Source organism: Chelonia mydas, chromosome 3 (genome assembly GCF_015237465.2).
Source record: "Chelonia mydas isolate rCheMyd1 chromosome 3, rCheMyd1.pri.v2, whole genome shotgun sequence".
Lineage (NCBI taxonomy): Eukaryota > Metazoa > Chordata > Testudines > Cheloniidae > Chelonia > Chelonia mydas.
In genome coordinates, this window is record NC_057851.1 from 34,095,581 (window position 1) to 34,122,384 (window position 26,804).

Here is a 26,804-nt window from a genome sequence, read left to right on the forward strand (position 1 = left end):
ACCCCCCTCCTTACACCCTGAGGTACCCCCACAACTGCACACAGCCCCTAGCTCCCCCTCCCTGCATGCTGAGCTACTCCCCTGCCTACACACAGTCCCTTGCTACCCCCTCCCTGCATCCTGAGCTACCCGCCCCTGCTTGCTCACAGCCCCAGCTATCCCCTGCCTGCATTCTGAGTGATTTTTAAACTTTTTGACCTGAGCTTCTCCCTTTCAGTTATAATTTTTGGTTGTTCTGCCCCCCCCTGCCCCAACAGGCTAGATGGCCTGCTGAGGTGAGTCAGGGGGTGGAGGTGGCGATCCCTCCCTGGGCCCTGTTGTGCAGAGCTGGCCTCCCAAAACAGAAGTCAAACTACACCTATGGAGGGCACCCCCATGTCTGGCGCCCCACAGGGCTAAAGCCCCAAGCCCCTCCATAGATGTGGGACCTAGGGATGTGGGGGTGCTGCAGCACCCCCAGGTTTTATGTGGGGCTCTGCTCCCGGCCCCACATGCAGGGTCCCAGTCCCGCGCCTGGGGTTCTGCTTCTGGCCCCCAATGCGGGGTCCCAGCTGCCAGCCCCGAGACAAGGACTCGGCTCCTGGTCCCATGTGCAGGGTCCCAGCCCTGCACCTGGGGCTCTGCTCCCAGCCCCACACATGTGGTCCCAGCCCCGCACATACGGGGTCCCAGCTGCTGGCGTGACGCTCACTCCCAACCTCGACCCCCTTACCTCTGTCGGGGTCCCCCGCTCCCATAGACATGGCCCTGCTCCCAGACCCACCTCTGGAGGGAAGGGGGAGGGGTTGGTTTTCAGCACCCCCACTAGTAAAAGGGTTCCAGCGCCACTGCTCCCCTCCCCGCCCGGTGGCTGGAGCCCGAACACCCCCTGCCACCCCATGCTAGTTTTTCTAGCATGTTTGGGGACATAGGCGCCCGACCCCCATTCTGCCCCCGCCCCCATTCCAACCCCTTCCCCAAAGTCCCTGCCCCAACTCCACCCCATCCCTGCCTCCATTCCAACCCCTTCCCCAAAATCCCCGCCCCCTCTCTGCCCCTATTCCAACCCCTTCCCAAAATCCCTGCCCTGGCCCCACCTCTTCCCCTGAGCGCGTGGCGTTCCCGCTCCTCCCCCCTCCCTCCCAGAGCTTGTTACGCTGCGAAACAGCTGTTTTGCAGCGGCAAGCGCTGGGAGGAGAAGTGGGGACACGGCGTGCTCAGGGGAGGAGGCGGAGGTGAGCTGAGGTGGGGGGGGCGGGGAGGGGAGCTTGGCTGCCGGTGGGTGCAGAACACCCACCAATTTTTCCCCGTGGGTGCTCCAGCCCCGGAGCACCCACAGAGTCGGCGCCTATGTTTGAGGGGACTCAGAAAGAAAAAGGTTGAGGACCGTGTTCTAAGGGATCATTCAAGATAGAGTGGCTCAAAAGCTTGTCTCTCTTACCCAGCAGTTCTCAAACTGTGGCTCAGGATCCCAAAGTGGGTCATGACTCCATTTTAATGGGGTCTCCAGGCCTGGCATTAGACTGCTGGGGCCTGGGGCTGAAGTCAAAACCTGAGCCCCCCAACCTGGGGCTGAAGGCGGCATTCTGGCTCCGGTTTCGGTTCCCCCCAACTGGGGTCATGTAGTAATTTTTGTTGTCAGAAGGGGGTTGTGATGCAATGAAGTCTGAGAACTGCTGCCAACAGAAGTTGGTCCAATGAAAGGTATTACCTCATCCACTTTCTCTCTTTACTATCCTGGGACCTACACAGCTATATCTCCCCTGATTTTGTCATACTTTCTGGTGTAGATAGGGACTAAATGATTCCTATTATACTTCTCTGTGAGTCCTATCACTTAATGCATATAGTGTGAGTTATGTCACCTGGAATGCCTTCTCTGGATTGCGTCATCAACACTGAGCTTCTTCTGAAAATCTCCACAAATCCACCAGTGGTATGACAACCATGGGAAAGCTGGTGTAAACCAGCCACTGGCATTTTTACTTCTTACGCAGCAGTGCTAGAGGACCAAGTACAGTAGTAAAAATGCCAGTTTCCATCGACATTAGTACTCCCATTTTTTCTGTCACTGCAGCGCTACAGCAATGCTAGGAATATTTCAGAAAAAAATCCATGTAGATGAAGCAAAAGTGATGGAATTATTTGATTACCTGCAGCTTCAGTGTTATTGACAGAGAGGAACAAAGGTGAATGTGGATGGCATTCAATGGACCTCAAAGTCATTTTTCTCTGTCTTTGAATCTGAGCTCAGTATGTTGGTCATGACAGTAGAAGAGTTACTGATCAGTCCTTGCATGTAAATTGAATTTATGGACCTGCCTGTTCAACCCAAGAATTAATTAGATGAATTTAACAGGAGGTCTTTTCTCTCCCCTTCATTTATTGCTGGTCGCTCTTTTATTATCTATTGCCCAAAAGAGAATATAAATAAAATGAATGTGAAAACCGTCTGCTACAGCAAGCCTTTAATTAAAGGAAAAGCTAAGCAAGGACAGTCACGCACAATATGCTGCAAATCCAAAGAGTAAAAAATGCTGAGAATCTCAGTAAAAACCTTGAGAACGTTAATATCTTAATGAAAATAAATATAAATAAATAAACCTTGGGTGAAAATACCAAAAGCAGCCATTTTCTTAATGGGTATAATGCAGAGTGTCACCAATAAATCGTCAGAAGTAAGAAATACGCCATTGTTGTTATATTTTCATGGGACTCAGACCAAATCAATTATACTTTCACCCCAATGCCTGTCAAAAATATACATATCTTAATTTGGGTAAGAAAATGGTAATGCTGATTGGCAAGCATATTAAGGATCTGGTGAAATCTAAAATCACTCCCTCTCAGTTGAAGGCAAAATTGATGTCAAAGTGGTCCATAGTCTTTGTATTTTACTAAACTTATTGCTGCCCCTGGATTTCCAGAGTGGGGCCAGGAACACCTACTTTCATCTTTGTCTGGCCAACTATGCACAGAGAGGTTTCAAGGGCAGCAGCTAGGGAAGTAAAATGCAAGAGTCACAGTTTGTAATGAACGTGGAACCCACGTGTGACAATTTAAGGAATCAGTCTATGTACCATTTATGGATTTTGTGTGGGATTTTGAACTCTGTATATATCTTTATTAAGCTGCAAACTCCATTTTGACTGTAAGGATGCTCTTTGTGCTCTGTCTTTTTACCTCCCTCTTGGGATGAAATCCGAAGGGGTGATAAGTGGCCACGCAGGGCTAACAATGGAGAAACATTTAACCATGACCGACCTCTATTCAAAGGGGAGCCCCTTCGGCACAGAGTTGGGCGTCACCCCGGGCAAACCACTTTGTCAAGAGATTCTGCCCCTGCTGCGCCAAAGCCACTCGGCGCCATGAGTCGCTCCCGCCTCAGGCCCTGCGCCCTAGTTCACCGGGAGCGCGCCCGGGGGAAGCCCCCGCTGAGGCTCTCATTGGTCGCGACGCCTGCCCCCATTTGCCCCCTCCTGAGCAGAGCTGCTACAAAACTCTCTCCCTGGCGCTGCCCCCACCAGCCCCTCAGCACGCCGCCAGCCTAGGGGCCCAACCCGAAAGAGCCGCAGGGAGTCCGGCAGCTCTGCTCCCCCTGCACTCCTGGGGGGCAACGAGACGGTTCTTCCCTGCGCCCCGCAGCAGCACGCCTGAGACGGAAAGGCAGGAGCAGCCCGGCTGCTGCCCATCCGCCAGGCCGAGGAAAAGGATAGCGAAGCCCAGCAAGAGGCGAGGTTAGGCGCGGGGAATTGCCGGGCAGGTGAAGGCACCTGGCCCCGGCCCTGCGAGTTCAGCCAGCTCAGGGGCGGGCGCGAGCCGAAACACGCGTTGCCCTCCTGGTTTGGAGAGCTGGGTGTGACTGTGGGGGTCGGCCACGTGGCCTGTGCTCTGGGCGGGAGGGGTCTGGCGCATGGAGGCGTATCGGCTCCAGCCTGCATTTGGGGGCGACCCGCTTCCACCCGAACAGCTTTAATGAAAACGCATGTTGTGTCAGTTTGGTCCCGCACGGGACCTGTAACGCGCCGCCTGCCCCTTCTCTCCCAGCCCTCGCTGGTCCGGCGAGTCCTAGGAGGAAAGGAAGGAACTCCGAAGAAGGCTGCGCAATGCGCCTGCCCTGTCGGGGTTCTTGCGCGGTAGGAGACGCTGGGCGACGGAATGGGGCGGCGCCTGCGCAATAGGCAGGCCAAGTTAGCCCGCTGTGAGACCGCTGCATTGCGCGTGCGCTGGTGGCGTGCAGCCGCTAGGTTGCGCCTGCGCAAAGGGTGGGGGAATGTGGCTGTGCCTTGCGCCTGCGCAGTAGGCGGTGGCGAGCGGGGCCGCTACAGGGCAAAGCATCTGTGTGGGAGGCAGGTTGGTGGGCGGCAGCGGGTTCGAGGCTGAGGGCCGGTAGGGGCGAGCCGGGCGGCGGTAGCGCCGCCATGTTGCGGCGACTGCTCGCGGCGCTTATTCACCCTTGTTTTCTCCCCAGCAGCGGCGGCGACGGGAGCAGCATGTTCTACGCGGTGCGCAGAGGCAGGAGGATCGGAGTCTATCAGAGCTGGTGAGGGTGGCTGCTTCCGGGTGGTCCCCACTCCCATGCCGGCTGGGGCCTCCTCCCCGTACGGGGCAAGGTTGGATCCCCCTTCCCTACTAGGCCTTGCCCGGCGGGCTCCTTCAGCCCCTCAGGTCGGGGCGCCGTGTCGCCTGCGCGGCCAGGGAGCCCAGGCTTGCGCGTCGGCCCGGGGGAGGAGGAGGAGGAGCCCGCGGGATCCTGTCCCATCCCGGTGGCCGCCCGGCTCCTGCTGACGGCCCGCCTGTCGCTGCTGTGTTGCAGGGAGGAGTGCCGAGAGCAGGTGAACAGGTACCCGGCCGCCAGCTTCAAGAAATTTGCCAGCGAGGCAGAGGCTTTGTCCTTTGTGGGCAGCGAGGCGCGGCAGTCCTCATCCTATTCAGCAGGTAGTGCCGCAGCGAGCCCCGTCCACCCTTCCCTGCCAGGGGGCAGCGTCTGTACAGGAACATAGGTTTGGCAGGACGGCCAGGGGTATCCAGTCCGGTGCCCTGCTGGCAACCCCATCACATGCCTCCATGTGTATTTCCTGTTAGAATTATGTGTACTGCGATGGCGACAGCTCTTGCTCCAAGCAACTTAGGCTCTAAGGCTAGGTCTCCACTACGAACCTTACAGCAGCACAGCTGTACTGCAGACATGCCAAACCTGCCAAAAAAAAAAAAAAAGCACAAATTGGGCTTGTTTTTGGCCTAATTGGCTTGTGAATTGCTCGTTGGCTAGTTTTTAGCTTGTTTGTTTGGCATCTTCCTTGCTGTAGCTTGTTGCTCTTTTTTAAATCTGCTCCAGGCAAGCAGGGGCAAGGGAGGGAGCAAGGGTCAGGGGTGCACAGGTTTCAGAGTAGCAGCCGGGTTAGTCTGTATTCGCAAAAAGAAAAGGAGGACTTGTGGCACCTTAGACTAACAAATTTATTTGAGCATAAGCTTTCATGAGCCACAGCTCACTTCATCGGATGCATTCAGTGGAAAATACAGTGGGGAGATTTATATACACAGAGAACATGAAACAATGGGTGTTACCATACACACTGTAAGGAGAGTGATCACTTAAGGTGAGCTATTACCAGCAGGAGGGGGCGGGGGGCAGGCGGGAGACACCCTTTTATAGTGATGATCAACGTGGGCCATTTCCAGCAGTTGACAAGAATGTCTGAGGAACAGTGGGAGGTAGAGGGGGGAATAAACATGGGGAAATAGTTTACTTTGTGTAATGACCCATCCACTCCCAGTCTCTATTCAAGCCTAAGTTAGTTGTATCCAGTTTGCAAATTAATTCCAATTCAGCAGTCTCTCCTTGGAGTCTGTTTTTGAAGTTTTTTTTGTTGAAGTGCAGACTGCATGCTGGGGGGATCTAGTCACATAGTGTTGGGATTCTTAAGGGATTGGCTTGTTTCGGCCTTGTTTTGAAATGCGATTAGCTTGTTTTTTGTCTTATTGTGAAAGTTGGGGTGCTTATTTACTGCATGAAAGTTGGCAAATGTGCTGTACTGCTGTAAGGTCTCCCGTGTATCTGCTCTTTGCTGGCAGAAGAGAGCTCTCCTGCCAGCATAATTAAACCACCTCCAATGAGTAGCGTTAGCTATGTTGTCAAGAGCTGCCCACACTAGCACTTTTGTCAGTGAAATTTATGACCATCCAGGGTATACTGGTTTTTTTCACAACTCTAACCAATAAAAGTGTAGACAAAGCCTAAGGCCTGGTCTGCACTTAAAAATTGGGTTGACCTAGCTACATCCCTGAGGGTTGTGAAAAATTTCACACCTTGAGTCATGTACTTAGGTCGATTTAACCCCCTGTGTAGATCTAGGTCAGCTGCAGAATTCTTCCATTGTCCTAGGTACCATCTCTGAGAAGTGGATTAGCTATGTTGATGGATTCTCGATGTAGGAAGCACCTATGCTATGGCATTACAGTGGCACAGCTGCAGCATTGTAGTTGAGCTTCAGTACTGTGGACATACTTTTAGTATCTGACAAGAGACAGATGCATACCGGTAGATGGGTAGTACAAGTAAACAATGAGATAATATAGGTCGCCATGAGAAGCAGTGGTCTCGGCACACCAAAGCTTCATCTTAAAAACCAAGCTAGGTTTCTTGTCCTTACCACAGTTGGAAGGCCATTCCAGAACTAATGGGTGTTGCTTCCAAAGCACTCTCCTTACAATGTGTATGATAATCAAGTTGGGCCATTTCCAGCACAAATCCAGGTTATCATACACATTGTAAGGAGAGTGATCACTTTAGATAAGCTATTACCAGCAGGAGAGTGGGGTGGGAGGAGGTATTGTTTCATGGTCTCTGTGTATATAATGTCTTCTGCAGTTTCCACAGTATGCATCCAATGAAGTGAGCTGTAGCTCACGAAAGCTTATGCTCAAATAAATTGGTTAGTCTCTAAGGTGCCACAAGTACTCCTTTTCTTTTTGCAAATACAGACTAACACGGCTGTTACTCTGAAACCTAACTGAAATGTAAATCAGTTGCTGTTGCACAGAGGGACTGATGAATTACTGTCAGACAAACTTCTTTTATCATGAAGTTAACTAAAATATTTCCATAAAATTTTCCCTAATGTTATAGTTGAAGGGGTGTTTAACAAGGCATACCCTCTGCTCTACCACTGCATACAGAGAGCACTTGGAGACTCTCTGATTGTAAACACAATGCGTGGTTTATTTATGGTGGTCCCGCTCACCTTTGCAGCATCTTATTTACAACAGCATATCATCTTTAACCCCCTAGGTCAAGCACAGGAAAAGTGGGAAATCTCTCTTGGGACTAACTCTGAGACACTGTTTCTCTCCCCCTGTGCTTTATCTACCTTCTGAGCTAATGGGTTTATTAGCCTTATAGCTCTGCAGCCCATCCCCAATCTGTCCATTAGTCACAACTGTCATAATCAGTTTTATTTCCCGGCAGCTAATTGGAGATACAGTGACCAGAGTGGTAGTTCATCTGCTGTTGCCTAGCACTCTGTCACAGGGTGGCATTTTCAAAAGGGCCCAGCACTGGCTTTTAATGGTGGTAGAGTTAAGGCAATGCTGAGTGCTTCTAAGAATCTGCTCTGAGCTCATCTATCCTCAGTATCTAGTAAAACATACAGGATAAGGGACAAGGAAAATTCAAAGATGGCTTTGGATTAGTTACGTGAGGTATTGTTGTTTTCTGTGCAACTTTAATGCTCAGTCTTAGTATTGAACTCCTCTTCTAAAGTTAAATTCCTTATGCTACTACTAGATTTTTCATTTCTAATTATCAATTTTATTTTAATATATTTACTCCTGTTTAAAAATATTGCCACAGATAAAAATATCCAGGAAACACAAAAGCAAATTTCTAACATTAAAACATGAAGCTATGCTCCACTATACACAATATAGAAAATACTACATGTGTGCAACATGGCTGCGTTAATTTATGAACCTTAATGTCTGCATGTCCTGATAGCTGAAATTTAACATAGCGTTAATGATGACTTCTACGTTTATTTGTGTTCTTTTTAAAAAAGAAATTGTTTGGGATTAAAGGGATGGTGTGAAATTTAACTTGGTACTTCTGCCATAATATTTTCCCTAGTTCAACAAATAACTTCTAATACTACTACAATTAGGCATGCATATTATAACTTTTTTTTTATATTTGTGTATAATATTGATTTTTTCCTAAGGTACTAGTGGTATATCTAGTTTAACACAAAAGAGTGACAGCTACTGGAATGAACTGGAAACAGCAAGCCCAAGTTACAGCACATGCAAGAGACCATATGAGCAGTCTTCTGAGGAAGAACCTAACAAAAAACATGTAAAATACAATGAGACATACTCGGCACCTTCAGTGAGCAAAGATAAATTCTCATATATGGGTAAGCCTCTTTGGGACTACAATTTATTGAAGTACATTGAATGAATATAAAGTATTTAACAACTCCCTAAAGTTACTTCTCTCGCTAACAGCCAAAACCTGGTTCAAGTTGAAATTCTCTAGTGTGAAGAAGCTTTGGCATGTTTTTTCTGTGAGAAGCTCTCAACTCTTGCTGCTTGGTTTAACAGTGTAGGTCTAACATTTTATGGTATGCCTGGAATGTTATCTCTTCTAGCCCCTAGTCTTCCCTAATGGGTGATCCAGGTAGGGCATTGAAGAACCTTTTATTGTTTTGCATGGGAGAACGGGATATCTGAATGCAGGCATTACAATTCTGGCTTTCTAATAGTAATGTTTAGAGTGCCTTCAGAGCAATAATAAATTTAAGTAATCTTATGGTCAAGCATAGTTTGAGTATATAACACTAGCCATTATTACATAGGTTGATATGGCCACTGTAGACAGGATGAAATAATGTTTTAACTGATACAGAACCATGTCAGAACCCTGAGTAAATACACTTGCGTGAACACATTTAAACATGTATTTTAACTTTTCATTGTGGCTGATGGCCATCTTAGAAAAATTGGATGGGACCTGGAGTTGGGGGCATGAAGCTCTTCCACACAAGAATCTTCTTCAGGGTTGGCAAAAATTTAAGTTCTTGTGAAAAAGGGAGGGGCTAAAATTATTTTAAAGATTCTGCACCTGTGCAAAATGATATATACAACTTCTGTGTGTAGAAGTTGCTAGAGCATTATTGGAGGAAATATAAATATGTTAACAATTTTATTTCAAAGAGGCTTATGCTTTTGAATAATTTAAAAAGTCACAAAACAATTTTCAATAGGTTGCATGTATCCATCTCTTGCAGGTGACTCTGTAGTTGTTTATACAGATGGCTGCTGCTCAAGTAATGGGCGTCGTAAGGCACGTGCTGGAGTAGGAGTCTATTGGGGACCAGGTCACCCTTTGTAAGTAATTTTGAGATCATAGTTAAATCACTTGCTGTACAAAAACTTACTAATATTGGTCTTGTGTAATTTAACACTTAAATTGTATGGCTTTTAAATTCAGCGACTTCAGAATGCAAAACACAGTTACTTGACTGAGACTTTCACCAAATTAAATAAATAATGAGCTAGAAAGAGTAAACTCAGTTATTAAATTGGAATATTGAATGACAGCCATCACTGAATGCAGAAATAAAGGTGCCTGTAGAGGTTAGAAATGTAGGCAAAATATAACAAGACTCACCTTGCATTTGTCCAGGCTAATATCTTGGGGAAGGTTTAATTTAGGCTCTCATTAAGTGGTTTCATAAGTTTACATATAATTAAATTGACTGATTTGTTCTCAACCTGCAGTAGGCAGGGCCAAGCATGCCCAAATTTCAGATTGTTTGCCACTTAAAAACTTTAGTCCCCCTGAAGGGGAGGTTTTAGTTATGCCCCTAATCTGTGGCTATACACTTCTGTGGTAGTGTGAACCATTTAATTTATTTTGTGTTGCTTTTAAACAGAAATACTAGTGATAGGCTTCCTGGACGGCAGACCAACCAAAGAGCTGAAATACATGTAAGTTGTGGAGTTTTAAAATTGTTTTATACTTGTGGAAAAGAATTGAGGACTATGATGCCACGCAACTTAATTAGCTGCAGAAGCTCCTAGATATTTTCACACATTCAATTTAGTTTTAGTAGGGCTCTGCTGTGAGGGATTTAGCAATGATCAAAGTCAAAAAGGAAGCTGCTGATTCTGCTAACAGTATTTCTGCATAGGAGTTGGCAGAGTTGCTTTCTGGAACTCCTGTTGGCTTGTTCTCTGTTTCTGGGGTTTCTACCTCAAATATTGTTTTGTATTTAGTTCTGTTCATCCTGTCTCAAGGAAGATAGCTCAGAAGTAGAGAGGAGTTCAGAGACAAATGATGGCAAGACTTTCCTATGAAAGATAACATTAGGACTGTTCAGTTTTAGATATGAAATGAACAACAGTGGGCATGGTGGAGGTCTACAGAACAATATCTAGTGTAATGAAGATAAAATGGTGCTCCTATTGGAAAGAAAAGGAAAATCCAATGAAATTGAAAGGACATTCAGAAACGATACAAGGAAATACTTTTTAACACAATGCATCACTAACCTTTTAAACAACAAAATATCACTGATGTCAAGACCTTAGGATTCAAAACAGCATTAAACATTTATGTGGATAATCAGAACATCCACAGTTCTATTAGAGGAAAGTAGCCAGGATATAAACCCTTATGGTTGAAGGGGTGAGCCAGTCATTAGCTGGCAGGATTAAGAAGTTTCTTCTGTGGACTAGTTATTCCATAATTGGCTTCTGTCTTCCACTGAGGCACGTTGTATCTTGTCTTTCACAGACTTCTAGACTGTGGGACGTCTGATATGTTCCTGCAATTTTTGTGTCTGTCTTCGCACTAAATTCTCTAGTTGTATTTCTTCTGTATGTATTTTTTGTTCACAATCTTCTGAATTATGATTGAAACACATCCTTTAGGCAGCCTGCAAAGCAATAGAGCAAGCAAAGAGTCAAAACATCAAGAAACTGGTTATTTACACTGATAGCAAGTTCACTATAAATGGTAAGTTAACGATTTCAGCTCTGCTATGTATTGAATGTAGAACATGTACCTTCACTGTATAAGCCCTACAAATCTGTTTCTGTAAAACTGTTTGAGGGGTGTGTGTGTGTGAAGGGATTCTGCATAACTCATTTCAGTTCCTAGTAATAGCAGGGAAAAGAACATTCTCCATAGCTTGCCAAAATCATATCCACTGTTTTTGTATCAAACTCTGGAATAGACAGGATACCTAGTTTAGCAACTGATGTAGGAAATATTTTAAAATATCAGATACTGAACATCTATAATAAAAGATCTTCTGGCAGAAGCAAAGGGTGCAATATACAAAATGGTGTATTCATTTTAATACCAAACCTATAAATGTAGGCTGTATATCTGAAAAAGTGGCCAGCAAGTAGTATTAGGAAAATGGCTGTTCTGGTTGTTTTTTTACCTCTAAAAGTTGTTCAAGTCTATCCTTCCCTGGTTTAAATGGAGGACTGCTGGAGATGGTGTCTCCCAGTGTATATTGTGAGGTTTCACCTTAGGGGTTAGGATATTGAATTTTTTTACAAGACCTCCTACAAGTAGTAGGCAGTGGCATTAACGTGTTCTCTAATAGACCTAACCCCTTTTTCCCCTCAGTTACTCAACTTTCAGTTCCTTGTGATTTATAATTTCAGAGTATAGGCATATCCTGAATTTCTAACATGAAAGCAGATGGAGAGAAAACATTTTAGATCTTTTATGTATCATAAAGAGGTGAAAGGCACAATTGCATCTTGTTCTTTGCTGATCACTTCTAACAGACTAGATCATAGAATATCAGGGTTGGAAGGGACCTCAGGAGGTCATCTAGTCCAACCCCCTGCTCAAAGCAGGACCAATCCCCAACTAAATCATCCCACTCAGGGCTTTGTCAAGCCTGACCTTAAAAACCTCTAAGGAAGGAGATTCCACCACCTCCCTAGGTAACGCATTCCAGTGTTTCACCATCCTCCTGGTGAAAAAGTTTTTCTTAATATCCAACCTAAATCTCCCCCACTGCAACTTGAGACCATTACTCCTTGTTCTGTCGTCTGCTACCACTGAACAGTCTAGAGCCATCCTCTTTGGAACCCCCTTTCAGGTAGTTGAAAGCAGCTATCAAATCCCCCCCTCATTCTTCTCTTCCGTAGACTAAACATCCCCAGTTCGCTCAGCCTCTCCTCATAAGTCATGTGTTCCAGTCCCCTAATCATTTTTGTTGCCCTCCGCTGGACTCTTTCCAGTTTTTCCACATCCTTCTTGTAGTGTGGGGCCCAAAACTGGACACAGTACTCCAGATGAGGCCTCACCAATGTCGAATAGAGGGGAACGATCACGTCCCTCGATCTGCTGGCAATGCCCCTACCTATACATCCCAAAATGCCATTGGCCTTCTTGGCAACAAGGGCACACTGTTGACTCATATCCAGCTTCTCATCCACTGTAACCCCTAGGTCCTTTTCTGCAGAACTGCTGCCTAGCCATTCGGTCCCTAGTCTGTAGCGGTGCATTGGATTCTTCCGTCCTAAGTGCAGGACTCTGCGCTTGTCCTTGTTGAACCTCATCAGATTTCTTTTGGCCCAATCCTCTAATTTGTCTAGGTCCCTCTGTATCCTATCCCTATCCTCCAGCGTATCTACCTCTCCTCCCAGTTTAGTGTCGTCTGCAAACTTGCTGAGGGTGCAATCCACACCATCCCAGAGTCCTTTTTAATTTTTGTTGTTGTCTGAGCACAAGCTCTTGATGGGAACTCCTGAGATCTAATAAACTAACAATCACTTTGTCTTTGGCAAGTCAATTTGTATGCCTCAGTTTTTCCCATTGTAAAATGTGAATGTTGACTCTTGGCTTTTGGGATGAGTTGATACATTTAAGTGCTTTCAAGACAAAGTTTGTATGTGCTTAATAATTTGGGAGCAGTATCAAGTCAGGCTTCCTTGTTGATCAGATAATTGAGTGAGATTCTTTGTGTAATTGGTTTTTATCTATACTTTCCCAAAATATGAGAGGCTCTTGGGCAGAAGAATGACTTTATATTGGGGGCGGGGGTGAGAACTTTCATCTTTCTGTTTTTCCCCCCAAAGCATGAGCCAGCAGCTCAGAGGGCAAATGAGCTGGAAGTAATCTGATGCCTCCTCTAAGGGGTGATGCCCACACCCTGAAGAGGCCAAGGAGCTACTGGACAGGGAAAGGGGGAATGCTTGGGTGGAAGAAGAGATGCAGGAGCTGTCTTGATTTCTCACTGTCTCAGACTTTGGTGGCTCCTGCTTCTATGTGGGAGAAAGAGTGGAGCATTGGCCCCAGGAAGTGGAGGAGTTGCTAAGCAAGGGCTCAGTGGACCAGGGAATTAAACCCAGCAAGGAGGCAGAAGATGGGGCGGAGCAGAGTGGATAGGAAAGAGGAACAATAGATCCATTAAGTAATCTGTTTCCTTGTCTTCAGTTGCCCCACCAGTCATCTCTTAACCATTCCTACTGAGCAGTTCCTTTTCCAGTTCATACAAATATGGAGATCGGACTGGTTATGGGAGCTTTTGGTCTGGCTTCCTGCAAAGAGTCCTTAGCAGAGTGAGAAGTAACAGCTCAGTTTGTTCATACTGCCAGGCATAAAGTGGCCAACTCTATTCTGGTAACTGTTTCACTAGTAGACTTGTTTAATGAAGGGTGCTCCTGTCTTGGACAAATTGACTGATAATTAATACGTTCTTTGACCAGTAGTAGAGGACTTTCTAACTCTTAATTAAAATATTGTTACTTTTTCTCAGTGACTTTTAGGTTAATGTAACCCTTCATGTTGTTCTGAATGTGTTCTGCTTTATGCCTTCTTTTTTAGGTGGTTGTGCACTCCCACCATGTGCTCCTCTTTTGACCTTCAAATAAAATAAGTTAGTAAAGCTCTAGTTAGAGCTGCACAATGTTAGCTCCATTGGCAAACAGACCCTCAACTTCAATTTATTGCAGTTCGCCTGGAAAACTTGCACTTAAGTGAATCTAAACTCATCTATTATGCTCACAAATGGTGAGCATCAATACCAGTCAATGGGGAAGCATAGGTGTAAAGAAAGATGCTAGAAAGAGACAGTCATTCGGAAAAACTGTATTAGAGAATGAAATCAGCATATTTCACCTGTGTCTTTAATGCAGTTGTGGAGAAAGTTAGTAACTGATAGCAGTATGGTCTTGCAGCACTAAAGTCATTGGGGTGGGACCATGCCCATAGTCTGTAGAGATAACAGGAAGAACAGTAGCTCTAGAGCAACTACAAAGCATGTTACGGAGATCATGACAAAATCTTAGTCTTAGTCATTGGTATTTTTTAGTAAAAGTCATGGACAGGTCGCGGACAATAAGCAATAATTAATGGAAGCCGGAGACCTGTCCCTGACTTCAACAGCAACAGGGTATTTATTCTTTTTAGTAGAAGTGACTAGTGTTTGGTCCTGATACTTACATGGCAAGGATTTGTAAAACTGTTAAAACTTCCTAAATAACTTCCTTTTAAAGGCATGGTCATGGGTAGTCTTCCTATGCAGTAGCCACAAGTTATTTACATTCCTGCTGAATTTTAAAAATATATCCAGTTAGTTACAGTTTCCAATTACAAGTTACAATCTTCCAATAAAATGTTAATATGTTTTTCCATAGGTATAACAAGTTGGGTAGACAACTGGAAAAGTAATGGCTGGAGAACAAGCACAGGAAAAGATGTAATAAATAAAGAAGACTTTGAAAGACTTGATGAGCTTTCAGAGGGAATGGAAATTCAGTGGGTGAGTAACAGGGTGGATTTGATTTTAAATTCACCCATCCAGATTCAGGTTAACAATTTTACCCTCTAGACCAGGGTGGGCAAACTACAGCCCGGGAGCCGCATCCAGCCCTCCAGACATTTTAATCCAGCCCTCAAGTTCCCACCAGGGAGCAGGGTCCGGGGCTTGACCTGCTCCAGCCCGGGAGTGGGGTCGGAGGCTTGATCCACTTCGCACGGCTCCCAGAAGCAGTGGCATGTCCCCCCTCCAGCACCTATGTGTAGGGGCAGCAAAGGGGCTCCGCACGGTGCCTGCACAGCTCCCACTGGCCGGGAACTGTAGCCCATGGGAGCAGCAGGGTCAGGGCAGTGTACAGAGTCACCTAGCCATGCCTCTGCATAGAAGCTGGAGTGGAGACATGCTGCTGCTTCTAGGAGCTGCTTGAGTAAGCACTGCCTGGAGATTGCACCTCTGACCCCCTCCTGCACTCCGACCCCCTTCCCCAGCCCTGATCCCGCTCCCTCCCTCCAGATCCCTCAGTCCCAGCCTGGAGCACCCTCCTATACCCCTAGCCGGAGCCCTCATCCCATCCCACCCCAACCCCCAATTTTGTGAGCATTCATGGCCCGCCATACAATTCCCCTCGGGCCAAAAAGTTTGCCCACCCTGGCTCTAGACCTTTTGCACACCGCTCAATTTCTCTTTCATATACTTTATCCAGCAATTTGCCTGTGACATCTGCTCTCTTGGGTGGACTGTATCCTGGTCTTAATGACTCAACCATGTTAATGAAGTGTGGGTTCTCAATCATACAGAAAGGAGAGTTTGTTGCATAAACAAACCAGGCAATTTTTTCATCAGTTACCTTTTTTTTTTTTTTTTTTTTTTTGTAATCTGCTGGTTCTTATCACAAATTTATCTATGGTTGTTTTTGGATGCAGTTTTTTTTTTTTTTTTCCTTTTTGCCACAGGTTATATATTGTGGCTATGTGACATACATGATGTGACTGAAACACTATCATTGGCAGATAACTCTGAAACTATAGAAAATGATGATGACCTTGAAGGTGGATAGTCTTCAGAATCCTGTAGGTTGAGGATGGATTCTCCTAAACAAAATAATAAGTTAATGCAGTTATTTAATTATTACCATACTGCTCATTTAGTATTATTCATTGCATTCACTGACACTCGGTACTGCTTTAAAGGTGAAATTGTAAGAGGAAGATTAGCTGAAATAGGCAGTTTATTTTTTATCACAACTGCATCAGAAATGGTAGTAGCATAGAGTAACAACTATATTTTTTGCTCAAACATGAGAATTCAAGAAAAGTCCAGAAGGAAGACAGGCAGTCCTTAGGAAAGAAGTATGAAATAAAAAAGTTTACCAGCCTGAAGATCCTGCATGTTCCTTTCATCATCTTCAACACAGCTTCCTCCTGAGAAGGAACACTTCTCATGATGTTGTTTCATTCGGGCAACCAGGCCTTGCATTTCTTTGTTTGCATTTTACACATGTCTGTCTTAACCACAGGTAGAGGAACTTCATTAAAATATTCCCAAACTGGGTCTCTTTTACGGCCTGTTGCCATTATAGGTTTTTCTTTCTAGTGAGAGAATGGTATGGTAGATTTCAAATCAATGAAGGCTACACTCAGAAAGACCTCAAGACTTCTGAAATATGCTGCGCAAACAGGTTTTGTTTCTGTTGCCTGTCCCTCTGGTCTCACATTTTATCTCCAGACTTCTCCTTGTCCAGTTCTATTCCGCCCCCAACAATCTTTTATTCATTGAACTTTTTGAAACTTTGCACTTTTAGAGAAAGGTAAGGGATTCACTCTGTGTACACACATTTGCAGAGGGACAATAGGGTTGAGATGTGTTACTTCTCACCTCTCTAATTTATTTTAAAACATTTTTGCTGTTAACAAGCATGTTATTTCTGGAGACACAAATCCACAGTTTGAGAACTGCAAAACTGAGCATCTCTGATGCTGAGTCCCATTGGGTAAATAGATTTCAGAGTAACAGCCGTGTTAGTCTGTATTCGCAAAAAGAAAAGGAGTACTTATGGCACCTTAGAGACTAACCAATTTATTTGAGCATGAGCTTTCGTGAGCTACTTCTGCAATTTCCACAGTATGCATCTGATGAAGTGAGCTGTAGCTCACGAAAGCTTATGCTCAAATAAATTGGTTAGTCTCTAAGGTGCCACAAGTACTCCTTTTCTTATTGGGTAAATAGAAAGATTAACCAAAATAATCTGTATAGAAGCCCCTGGAACCCCATAAGATTGGGTCCCTAATCCACGAACTATTGGAACTCCTTTACAAAACTTTTCTTAAACATTACATGAATATATTGTCTCATTCTATAGAATTAGAATTTATAATCCTTATTCCATGAAGAGATATCTTTGAGCTATAGTGTATCTTTAGATAGTGTTTTTTTTTAATTGATTTTTATGCACCCTGGTGAGTAATTTGGTGTTAAGTGTGACTGAATAAGCACAACTAACTTTTATGTACTGTTGCCTCTAAAAATATTTTATACATTTTCACAGATAAGAGCATCATAAGGAATTTTAATAAACGTAAAGCTACCATGAATCCACATAAGTACCAGGAAAATTATTAGCTCCATCCAAAATAATCAGCAAGATTCTGTTACCAAGTAATTTAAGAAATACACAAAAGGATCTACTAGATCCTATCAAACAATATACTTAAACATTTGCTCATATATTGCCCACCAAGAAAAGCCCCACACTCTAAATCTCTAGGGTATTTCCAGGAAAAGGGAGCAAAGCTCAGATCTAAACTAGAATACTGAGAAACTAACAGAGGATGGTTAGGGCTGAAGGTCAAAAATTTAAGATAAGAATTCTTAAATTAGTCTTCAGGGGTGTGTAAGTTGACACAGTAAACTTTTTACTTTAGCAGAACTGGTCAGTTGCCAGCAGGGTGCAAAACAAACTGTCTAACTCAGATTTTCTGTGGCATATTCAAAGCTTTTCCAATAATACTAGAAGCATGAATATGGCAGTCCTTAGAATACCCATGTTGGCTTTCAATTTGGTAAGAACTCTATCTCAAACGTAGAAGCAGGATACAGTAGCTTTTTGCTGAGTAACTAGTGATAGTATTTTAAATTGAGTCTGTAACCTTTAGTATCTTCTAGTAGAAATAAATACGGCATTGAGAAGAACATATTGTCCCCATAGCCACGTTTCTAATTATTCTAAATTTGCCTGTAACCTTCCAAAGATACCTAACTCGGAAACAAATCTCTGCACCATTGCCTTTATGGCTAGTGAAACAGAATCCAAGGAAATGTACCATTAAGTAATCCCTACAAAACAATACAGTGGGCATAAGTGGAAACTTTATACTTCTCTTGGGGGATTTTCCTAAAGGAAGTTCCTTCCCTTATTGTACTTCACTGATGTATTCTGTTCAGATGTCAAAGGCTAACTAGATATTGTCTTCCCCCACCTTGTCTCACTAGTAGAAATATAATCTCCAGGTTGCAGTTAAGCAAACAACTTTACTGAACTAAAATTTAAAGCTGTTGTCTAGTATGTAACTTCCCCCAGCTCTAAACAAAACAAACCTCCAGATACAGCAGAAAATCCATCTGACAGTGGCTGGAGCACTATATTCTGGCACTTCAGGGAGGGAGTCCTGGCTTTATAGGCTTCCCCTCTACATTCCCTCTCCAGTAGTGCTGCATTGGGAATAGAATGGGTGGAACTGTTCAGATTTTAACAAAACAAATCACCACAATAAGAGGAGTGTCCTGTGCTAGTCTGAAAACCAGACAGTGCTGCATTTCATGAACTTGGAACTTACCGAAGCTTACCTACATTTTAATAAATAAAATGAGGCTCTGTCTCTGAGATAGGAACCAGTTAAAAGAATCCTAGCTGTGAGAAGCCCTGCTATATGCAGAAGAAATCACTTAATGCTCTAGAAAGGTGCTGTGATACTTGGGATTAATAAAGACAGACCAGGTGATCAGATCTCGTGTATTTGGTGTGGTCTCTCTTGACTATTTGAATCTTGATAGTGTTGAGTCAAATAACTGTAGACTTATCTCTCAACAGATGCATGTTCCCGGTCATGCTGGCTTTATAGGAAATGAAGTGGCTGATAGACTTGCAAGAGAAGGAGCTGGAAAACAAAACTCCTAGCATGCTATCAAGAACTAGGAAACTTCGTTCTTGCTAACTAAAGACTGTTTAAGCCATAAGACATACTCTTTTCAGTTTGAAAACTTCCTGTTGGAATTGTTCAAAATAAGTTAATTTAAACTTTGTTATAACTATTCTTACCTTATTTCTGGTTTAAAAATTTTAAATATATGCTGTCCTGTATAAACACACCTACTTTTTTAGTGTTCAGGTTACTTGGTTAATCGCTGCTTTGTTGGTAGAGGTTTACTGAACATTCAAATATTGGTAAAAGTAAGGTGTCCAGTGTTTTTAGTTCCATTTGCCACAGTACCTGTTAATTTTTTTAGATGTTCCATAACTGAGATAAAACTTTAGGTTTTACAAAGTATAACTGTTTCAAAAAGTTTATGAAGGGAAATATGTTGCAATCTGAATGATAGGCGTTTTCCCTTTACCAAGAGTATTGAAATTTAAACTTGAGAAGTTTGTCACTGTTTTTAAGCAAATAGTGTAGAAAATACCAAAGTGCAATGGCAATTATTTGAACTGCATAATCCTATAAAACATAACTTCCCCCACTGCACCTCCTCAAATGCTAATAAGTGTGTTAGCTCGTAAGAGTATTAGGGATGTAAATATTGGTTTAAAAAGTTAACTGGTTTAAATGATCAAAATTATATCATTTAACCGGTTAACCATTAACCTAGATTGCTCAGGCGGGCAGGGGCTTAGCTCCAGGTGGCCCGCGGGTCCACTCCAGACGCCCAACATGGCCAGCCGGTCGCCAGGATAAACGGTTAAGGCCCAGATAACGGTAAGCCTAATGCTTACTGGTTAACCTTGTACATCCCTAAATAGTATCCGTATAAGCTGCTGTAAAGTATTTGTTCATCCAGACTTGCAGATGTAACAATCAACAAAGCAGGCTGCAGGGAAGTATTAGACAGGCTTCCTTTTCCAGCCACTTGAATTTCAAGTCCCCTGTAGACTTTGCTTCCAGCTTCTTCCTGAAGCAACCTTGAACTGGCCCCTAGTCAGCTATTGCCATCACAACATGGGCTCCTGAGTGACTTCATACTGAAAACTGCCATGTTGACTGTTACATTGTCTTACACCTGTTCACTGAGAGTGATTGTTTCATACTCGAATCCATGCGCATTCTGGTGACTTTCATGCTGGCCAGAGTCTTCTCTACATATAACCATATCATTTGACATACTACTTGATTCCTGCTTTTTTGCCTGCTTTTGCAAATTTGTTCCTGTGCCACATTTGTGTTGCCACTGTTTTTTCTGCTCTTTGTCCTGACATGCTCACCCCCTCTCTTGCTCCACTGTTAACCCCATTCCTGCCTCATTTCTATTTTTTTCTCTCTTTACCTATCATCTGATTCTGCTGACCTCATTCTAATTGATTTCCTTTCTTTCGGTCCTGTTCCAAACATACTTGACTGCTCACAGTCTCTAGACATTGCTCTCTACCTTACTCTGTTTTCATGGTCATTCTTCCATATTGGCCGCTTTTTTTTTTTTTTTTTTTTTGGCCCATATATCTTACCCTCTAAGATGCATTTGGCTCCTGTTTCTAGCCCCTTCCCATGCCTCTTCCTCCCCCCCCCCCCCCCCCCCCCCAACGTGCAGTCTGACTCTTCCCTTCTCCCCCTTGGTGGAATCCTCCATCCTGTCCTAGCTTCACTTCCTGACTCTCCCCTCTGTTTCCCCTATATTATTCGATGCTGTTTAGGTTTGTTCGATGCTCTGACACTAAAGCTTTTCCCCTCCTTTCCTCTTTCCGACATTCAGTAGTGGATTGACACTTAACCATCAACTTGGTCATTCACTTGGCGGGTTCTGACCATTGCCACCTTTCCTCAGCATCAGTCATTCCTTGTCAACCTTGAGACATGCTGCTTAATTCACCTTTTTGTCTTTTCCCTCGCAATAGCAGGGGATCCTCTATAGCTACACCCTCTCTGTTGTATTGCTGTCACTTTGATCCTTTTCCCATCTGAACTCCACCACCTCTATGCTAGCATTTCTATACTTACTAAAATTTTGTTCTTTAAAATATCAATTTCTTTAAAATCCTACATTCTTAGAATTATACAATATGAAGAATTATTTTCAAATGACATGGGCTGTGTCTAGATTGGCGTTTTGCCCCAAATCCAATCATTGGTATAAGCTGAACCAGTCATTTCTTGTGTAGATGGGCAAAGATACTCATTTTGGCACTTGTTCCACTTGAAACCAGGATAAGCTCCACTGTTCAGAATGGCTTTGCCTTCCTACGCTTAGGGATTATACCATTTAAACTACATGGATGGCTATAAAGGAGCAAATCTCCACTCTAGTCAAGGCCTTTATTAAACTCAGCTGTAGAGTTCCCTACGTGCTGTCTTGCTGATACATTAACATTTACTTTCAAATTGAGACAATTTCTTACCTCACTGTAGGCTTTGATGGGTAAACTGGACTTTTCCTGCATTACAAATCACTATCACTGGCTGAGGTTCAGCAGGCCTGATTATAGCTTCATACCTGTGCAACTGCAGTACCTCTAAATGGATTTACACAGGGGTCACTTGAGGATAATGTTGGCTTCAGAGATGTATTGCAGGGTTGTATGTGGCCTGCAGAACTTCTGCTAGTGTTCATGGTTCAACAGACAGTTTAGCTGTTGAAGCCCAGGCCTTACCATGGTTGCCAGCTCAAAAAAAAAACCTCGAGTCCATTTAAATTCATATAAGAATCCTATTCTAATAGTCACTTTGTGTGAAAATGCAGCCTTGTGTATTGGAGGTTTAATTCCAGCTTAACTTTGTCAGGGAGCATTTATAAAAGTCTCTAATTACATTCAACCCTTAATTCTCCTGGTTTAATAAACTTTTTATGCTTCCTTAATTCCAAGTTAAAAGAATATTATGCCTGCAATGTAAGCACTCAAAAATTGGGAAATCCGAGAATTAAGGTTGCCCGTGTAACCTTACTTTGGTTCCCTTGTGTGTAGGCATTGGCTGTTTTTAATTAAATGACCAGTTCCTAATTTTTCCGTATGTCCCCCATCCAGGAAATTCTATCCAATCGAATGCCACCCTGGAAATTTGGTTGGATTCTCTCTCTTCCTCTGCTTCAAAATTTTTGTATAATGCTGGGCAAGTCACTTAAGCCACAGAAAAGCCCATGAATAAACAATTTTGTAGTAGGCCTAGGATTTAGATGGTGGGCTGTAAATAAAGCCAAAGCTGCACACTGAGCGATGAATAGAACTAATGGAAATATTGAACAGCCACCTATAGAGTGACCACTATGTGGCAGGGATACTGTGGCAAAAACAATGCAATCATGTAAGTGAAGTCACTGTAATATGTACACAAAAGGGGACCAAATAAAGATAGAACAATCTTAATTCTGGGATTTCTTGACTTTGCATTCTTGACACTGCTTTAGCATAGGTTTATGTAATTATATGGGAGGGGAGAAGGCCTTTCTGAGGAATCAGCACTCTACATTTATGCTGTGTACAGCAAGCACAAATGCTTCTAAGCATCTCTTCTACAGTATTTCTGCCTTTTTTTCTTCATCAAACACCAATCTATAGTGGGACTGTAGAGGTGTTAATGGGCCACTCTACTTTGAGTGGCCCCTTAGAATATGCATTAACTGCTTATGCTAAACAATCTGTTCCACCTTGCATTTAGCTGACCCATAGAGTACCTTTCCCAGACCTGAAGAAGAGCTCTGTGGCTCGAAAGTTTGCCCCTCTCACCACCAGAAGTTGGTCCAATAAAAGATACTACCTCATCAACCTTCCCTCCCCAGTGATTAATTTGTGATGTTGGAGAGCTGCTAAAGGGGATTTTGTATATTACACCTGCAGTATATGCAGGCTCCAATTTTGAACGCTGCAGGCTGCACATCATAGCCATTTAGAATTTCACAGCAACAGTGTAAATAGACCTCTCATCCTACTCCAGACCCACAGGCCTCTGGCACTGGAGCTAAAAGAGAATCCCTGATATCACTGAATGGCCAAGGAGACGCAGATAGGAGGCTCTTGATTTCATTGAACAGATGGCAGTAGTACACTTGTAGTTCGACAGCAGCTTTCATCCAAGATTTCAAAGCACTTTACAGACATCAATTCTCACTCCATCCCTGCAAGCATTATTTTCCTTAGTACACAGATGGGGAAGCTGAAGCAGAGATGTTAAGCAACCTGATTGGGGGGGAGGGGAGAGGATGTACAAGGTGAATCTGTGATAGGGCCAGGATTGTAGAACTGTAGGTAGAAATGTAGAACTGGAAGGGACCTTGAGAGGTCATCTAGTCCATTTCCTTGCACTGAGGCAGGACCAAGTAAACATAGACCATCCCCGGCCCACCTGTTCTTTAAAACCTCCAATGAGGGATTCCACAACTGCTGACTGAATTTTGTGGATGAATTGGGGCACACCAGTAATTAGACAAGAACATTCCACTCTCTGATTAAGTAAAGTTTATTGAATGCCTAATTAAGCAACTATTAACGGTTAACAGCACTCTAGCTTATGCAGTCCTAGCAGCAAAGTCCCACAACAGAGCTGGCCAAGCACCAGAATGAGTCCTCGGAGTCTGCGTCAATGGATCTTGATGGTAGCCTGTGAGAGTCTCAGAAGTCCCACAGAGTGCCAAACTTCTCCTCACAGTCTGTCTTTTATACTCTGTTGTGTTGTCTTACCAACCACACTGTTTGTGCACTTTTCCTATATTCTCTGGAACCTTCTCTCTCTTGCTTGCTACGTTCTTGCCCCCTTCTCTTTAACTAGTTCTAACCAGTCTCAGACAGTTTTACCATGAGCTTCTGTAAGGTGTAATTCTGGACCATTTAGAGTCAGGCTAACCCCCTTTTAATCTACAACAATTCCCTCCTTGACAGCCAATTGATTTCAATTAAAGTGGTATGGGGCAAGCATCCACCTCAACACCTAGCACGTTGCAGCCATCAGTGGAGCATAATAGTTCTTGGTGGCAACTCTCATATCCCAATCCAGTTCTGCTCCAGCTACACGATGAGGCGACGTGTGATGTGATATTCTTGGTCTGTCCACTCGAATTGTCACTTTACCTGCCTTATCCAACAATATATACATATTAACACAACTAAAATTACAATTTGTAATAATATTATAATTGGATGTAAAAAGACATCAGACATCTTAGTTGCAGTAGGGAACCATCCCCAGTGTTTCCCACCACTGATGTTCTCTAACCTTTTTTACTTTCTCTAGTGTTTGTTTTATGTTTTCACCATTATGGTGTACAGTAACTAAAATTTTCTTTGCAGTCTCTTTAGCCTTTGTTAACGATGTAAACTCTGATGTTCTAGAAGTTCTGCTATTAATGACAAATTCATACCAATTTACATGAGGTGTGAACTTCGATACATGGTGAAATTTTCAATTAACAACTGACTTGTAAACACTGGCGATGTAAACATAAAATCACAACCTTCAATTTTTATGACATTAGAAACATTGGAATAATTATATATAGCTTGATTATACATTCCATTAATTATCACATATTTATAAATAGTTCTAAAACATACATCCTTTTCCTATGTACACCACTGTATTCTTATCAGTCTCTTCACGATGTACTTCAAATGGCACACTCCTTCATTAGTATTAAAACATGCATTGCTGATCTTAAAAACAGAGTCTTCTCACATAAATCCGAATCCTTGATCTACAACACAGGCTTCTAAATCTACTGACTGCCATTTATCATTGTCCCATACAGCCTATACCCTCTGTGGCAGGGGTAGGCAACCTATGGCATGCGTGCCAAAGGCGGCACGCGGGCTGATTTTCAGTGGCACTCACGCTGCCTAGGTCCTGGCCACCGGTTCGGCGGGCTCTGCATTTTAATTTAAATGAAGCTTCTTAAACATTTTAAAAACCTTATTTACTTTACATACAACAATAGTTTAGTTATATATTATAGACTTATAGAAAGAGACATTCTAAAAACGTTAAAATGTATTACTGGCACGCGAAACCTTAAATTAGAGTGAATAAATGAAGACTCAGCACACCACTTCTGAAAGGTTGCTGACCCCTGCTCTATGGTCCATTGGATAAAGTACAGAACCCTTTCAGTTAATATGTAGGACTACAATGGGATACACCTTTTCAACGGTAGCTTCTCCTATTGCCAATACATAGGCAACGATTGATGTTAATATTATAAGTAAAATTTACTAATCTCCACCGGGCTTGTAACTGTCGCTCCTTTTGTGTGGCAGCATCCCATATGATTTTCCAAATTTCTACAGGTAAAATTCCATTTGTGCCATCTCTAAGATTTATGACAACATTTTGTACCCCGGCTTGCATGCAGCTTAAGGCCAAAGAAACATTACGCTGTTTAACACCAAGAGCCTTCACAACTAATTGGTCATCTTGTTCATTTATCTTTTTGCATTCTGGCAAAACATATTAACCATTCACCCATTCTCAGTTCTGATAAGGATGAGTTTGAAGGTTTCAACAAGCCTTGCATCCTGAATGTTGCAGCTTCCAACTTATTTGTCCATTTTTAATGACCGAACTGGCCCAGTTAGCAATTCTTGTACATGATCACGCTTTACCACAGAGGGTCCTATTTTTGAAACATTACAGGGAAGGGCAGGAATTATTGAGAATTCTTCAATAAGCTCCTCAGGCCCTCATATCTTCCATGGATCCTTTAAGCTCGAAGTCATTAGTGCACCCATGCATCCTTTACACAGACATATAAGGCTATTGGAGGAGTGCTACATTCACCATTACCTGTCTCCCTATTTTACCACAGGCCGCTGGTATTTAGTTGGTTTGCTCAATACATTTGGTGCTCTTTCACACAATTCACTCTTATTTTAGTTACATTTCCCAATGAGTACAAAGGTTTCCTGCAAGGCTGTATCACAAGTGGTATTTGCTGGGGAATCTCTTATCTGTAACAGTATAGTTTGTCCTATTTTGGCCCAATGGGGCACATACCAGGACAAAAAAAGACTTAAAGAAAAGTGTATTTTGCCATATACAACTGTCCATGCTACTTTGTTTACTAATACAAGTAGTCACATTAAGATGATATTCTCTGTTAATGTCAAAGCACATGCTTAGTTCCATTATCTCCTTTAGTTATTTGCACAGTAGAATTTAAAAACATATCCACCCTCTCGTTATTTGCACAGAATTTAAAAACATATCCTCCCTCTGGTTAGTGCCCTGTCACATACAACTAACTGTATCACACTGTTTTCTAGTCCAAAAACTTACATTGAGCCCGCATTTGCTCTCAGCATCTGTATTACAGGTGAAAAATTAGGGCAGTTGCTGAATGAAACACCAATCCAGAATATACATTGAAAATGTAACTGATGAAGTATGTCAAGTTGTTCCAGTTAGGAGTGAATGTGTTTGCTTTAAAAAATATAGTTGGAGAAATGATCAACTTTTACATAAAACACAGAGAAAAACTGAATTTCAAAAATAAGATTTTTAATCTGGAACCCCAGCCTCCCCAAAATACCCCAAACTGTTGTATTATTTCCTTTAATTTCTTAAACTGAATGTAACAAAACCTAAAACTCAGATGGCCTGATGCCAACTGGTGATCGTTCTCCCAAGAAACCTGAGCTGAAAGATTTAAAATAATCTTCCATTCCTTGTACCTTAGAGCACTTCTTCTCTATGCCTATCTGTCTTTTTCAGACAGCCCCTCCAGCTTGCTTAGCATAGAAGAAATTCCCTCAGTTTTGCCTTGGGGACCAAAGGATACTGTGAGGAGCATCTGACTCAGAAATGATTTGCTCAAGCATTTCATAAACTGAATTTCCAGCAGCACAGGGAG

At 43.2% G+C, this 26,804-nt stretch overlaps 1 protein-coding gene across 10 annotated transcripts; it reads left to right on the forward strand.

Moving 5' to 3' along the window:
• Positions 1–3,505: 3,505 nt before the first annotated feature.
• RNASEH1 (ribonuclease H1) lies at positions 3,506–22,332 on the forward strand. 10 transcript variants are annotated; one of them, XM_043542299.1, is made up of 9 exons: positions 3,506–3,716; positions 4,451–4,592; positions 4,796–4,917; positions 8,196–8,390; positions 9,264–9,363; positions 9,912–9,966; positions 10,912–10,996; positions 14,647–14,771; positions 18,856–22,332. In XM_043542299.1, the coding sequence occupies exons 2-9, from the start codon at positions 4,558–4,560 to the stop codon at positions 18,940–18,942; spliced, it is 804 nt and encodes a 267-aa protein (XP_043398234.1). In that variant the 5' UTR covers positions 3,506–3,716; positions 4,451–4,557; the 3' UTR covers positions 18,943–22,332. The 10 variants fall into 10 exon arrangements, with proteins under 10 accessions (XP_043398234.1, XP_043398235.1, XP_043398232.1 ...); XM_043542300.1 differs by having other exon boundaries at positions 4,454–4,592; XM_043542297.1 differs by having other exon boundaries at positions 3,590–3,716; positions 4,454–4,522.
• Positions 22,333–26,804: the final 4,472 nt, after the last annotated feature.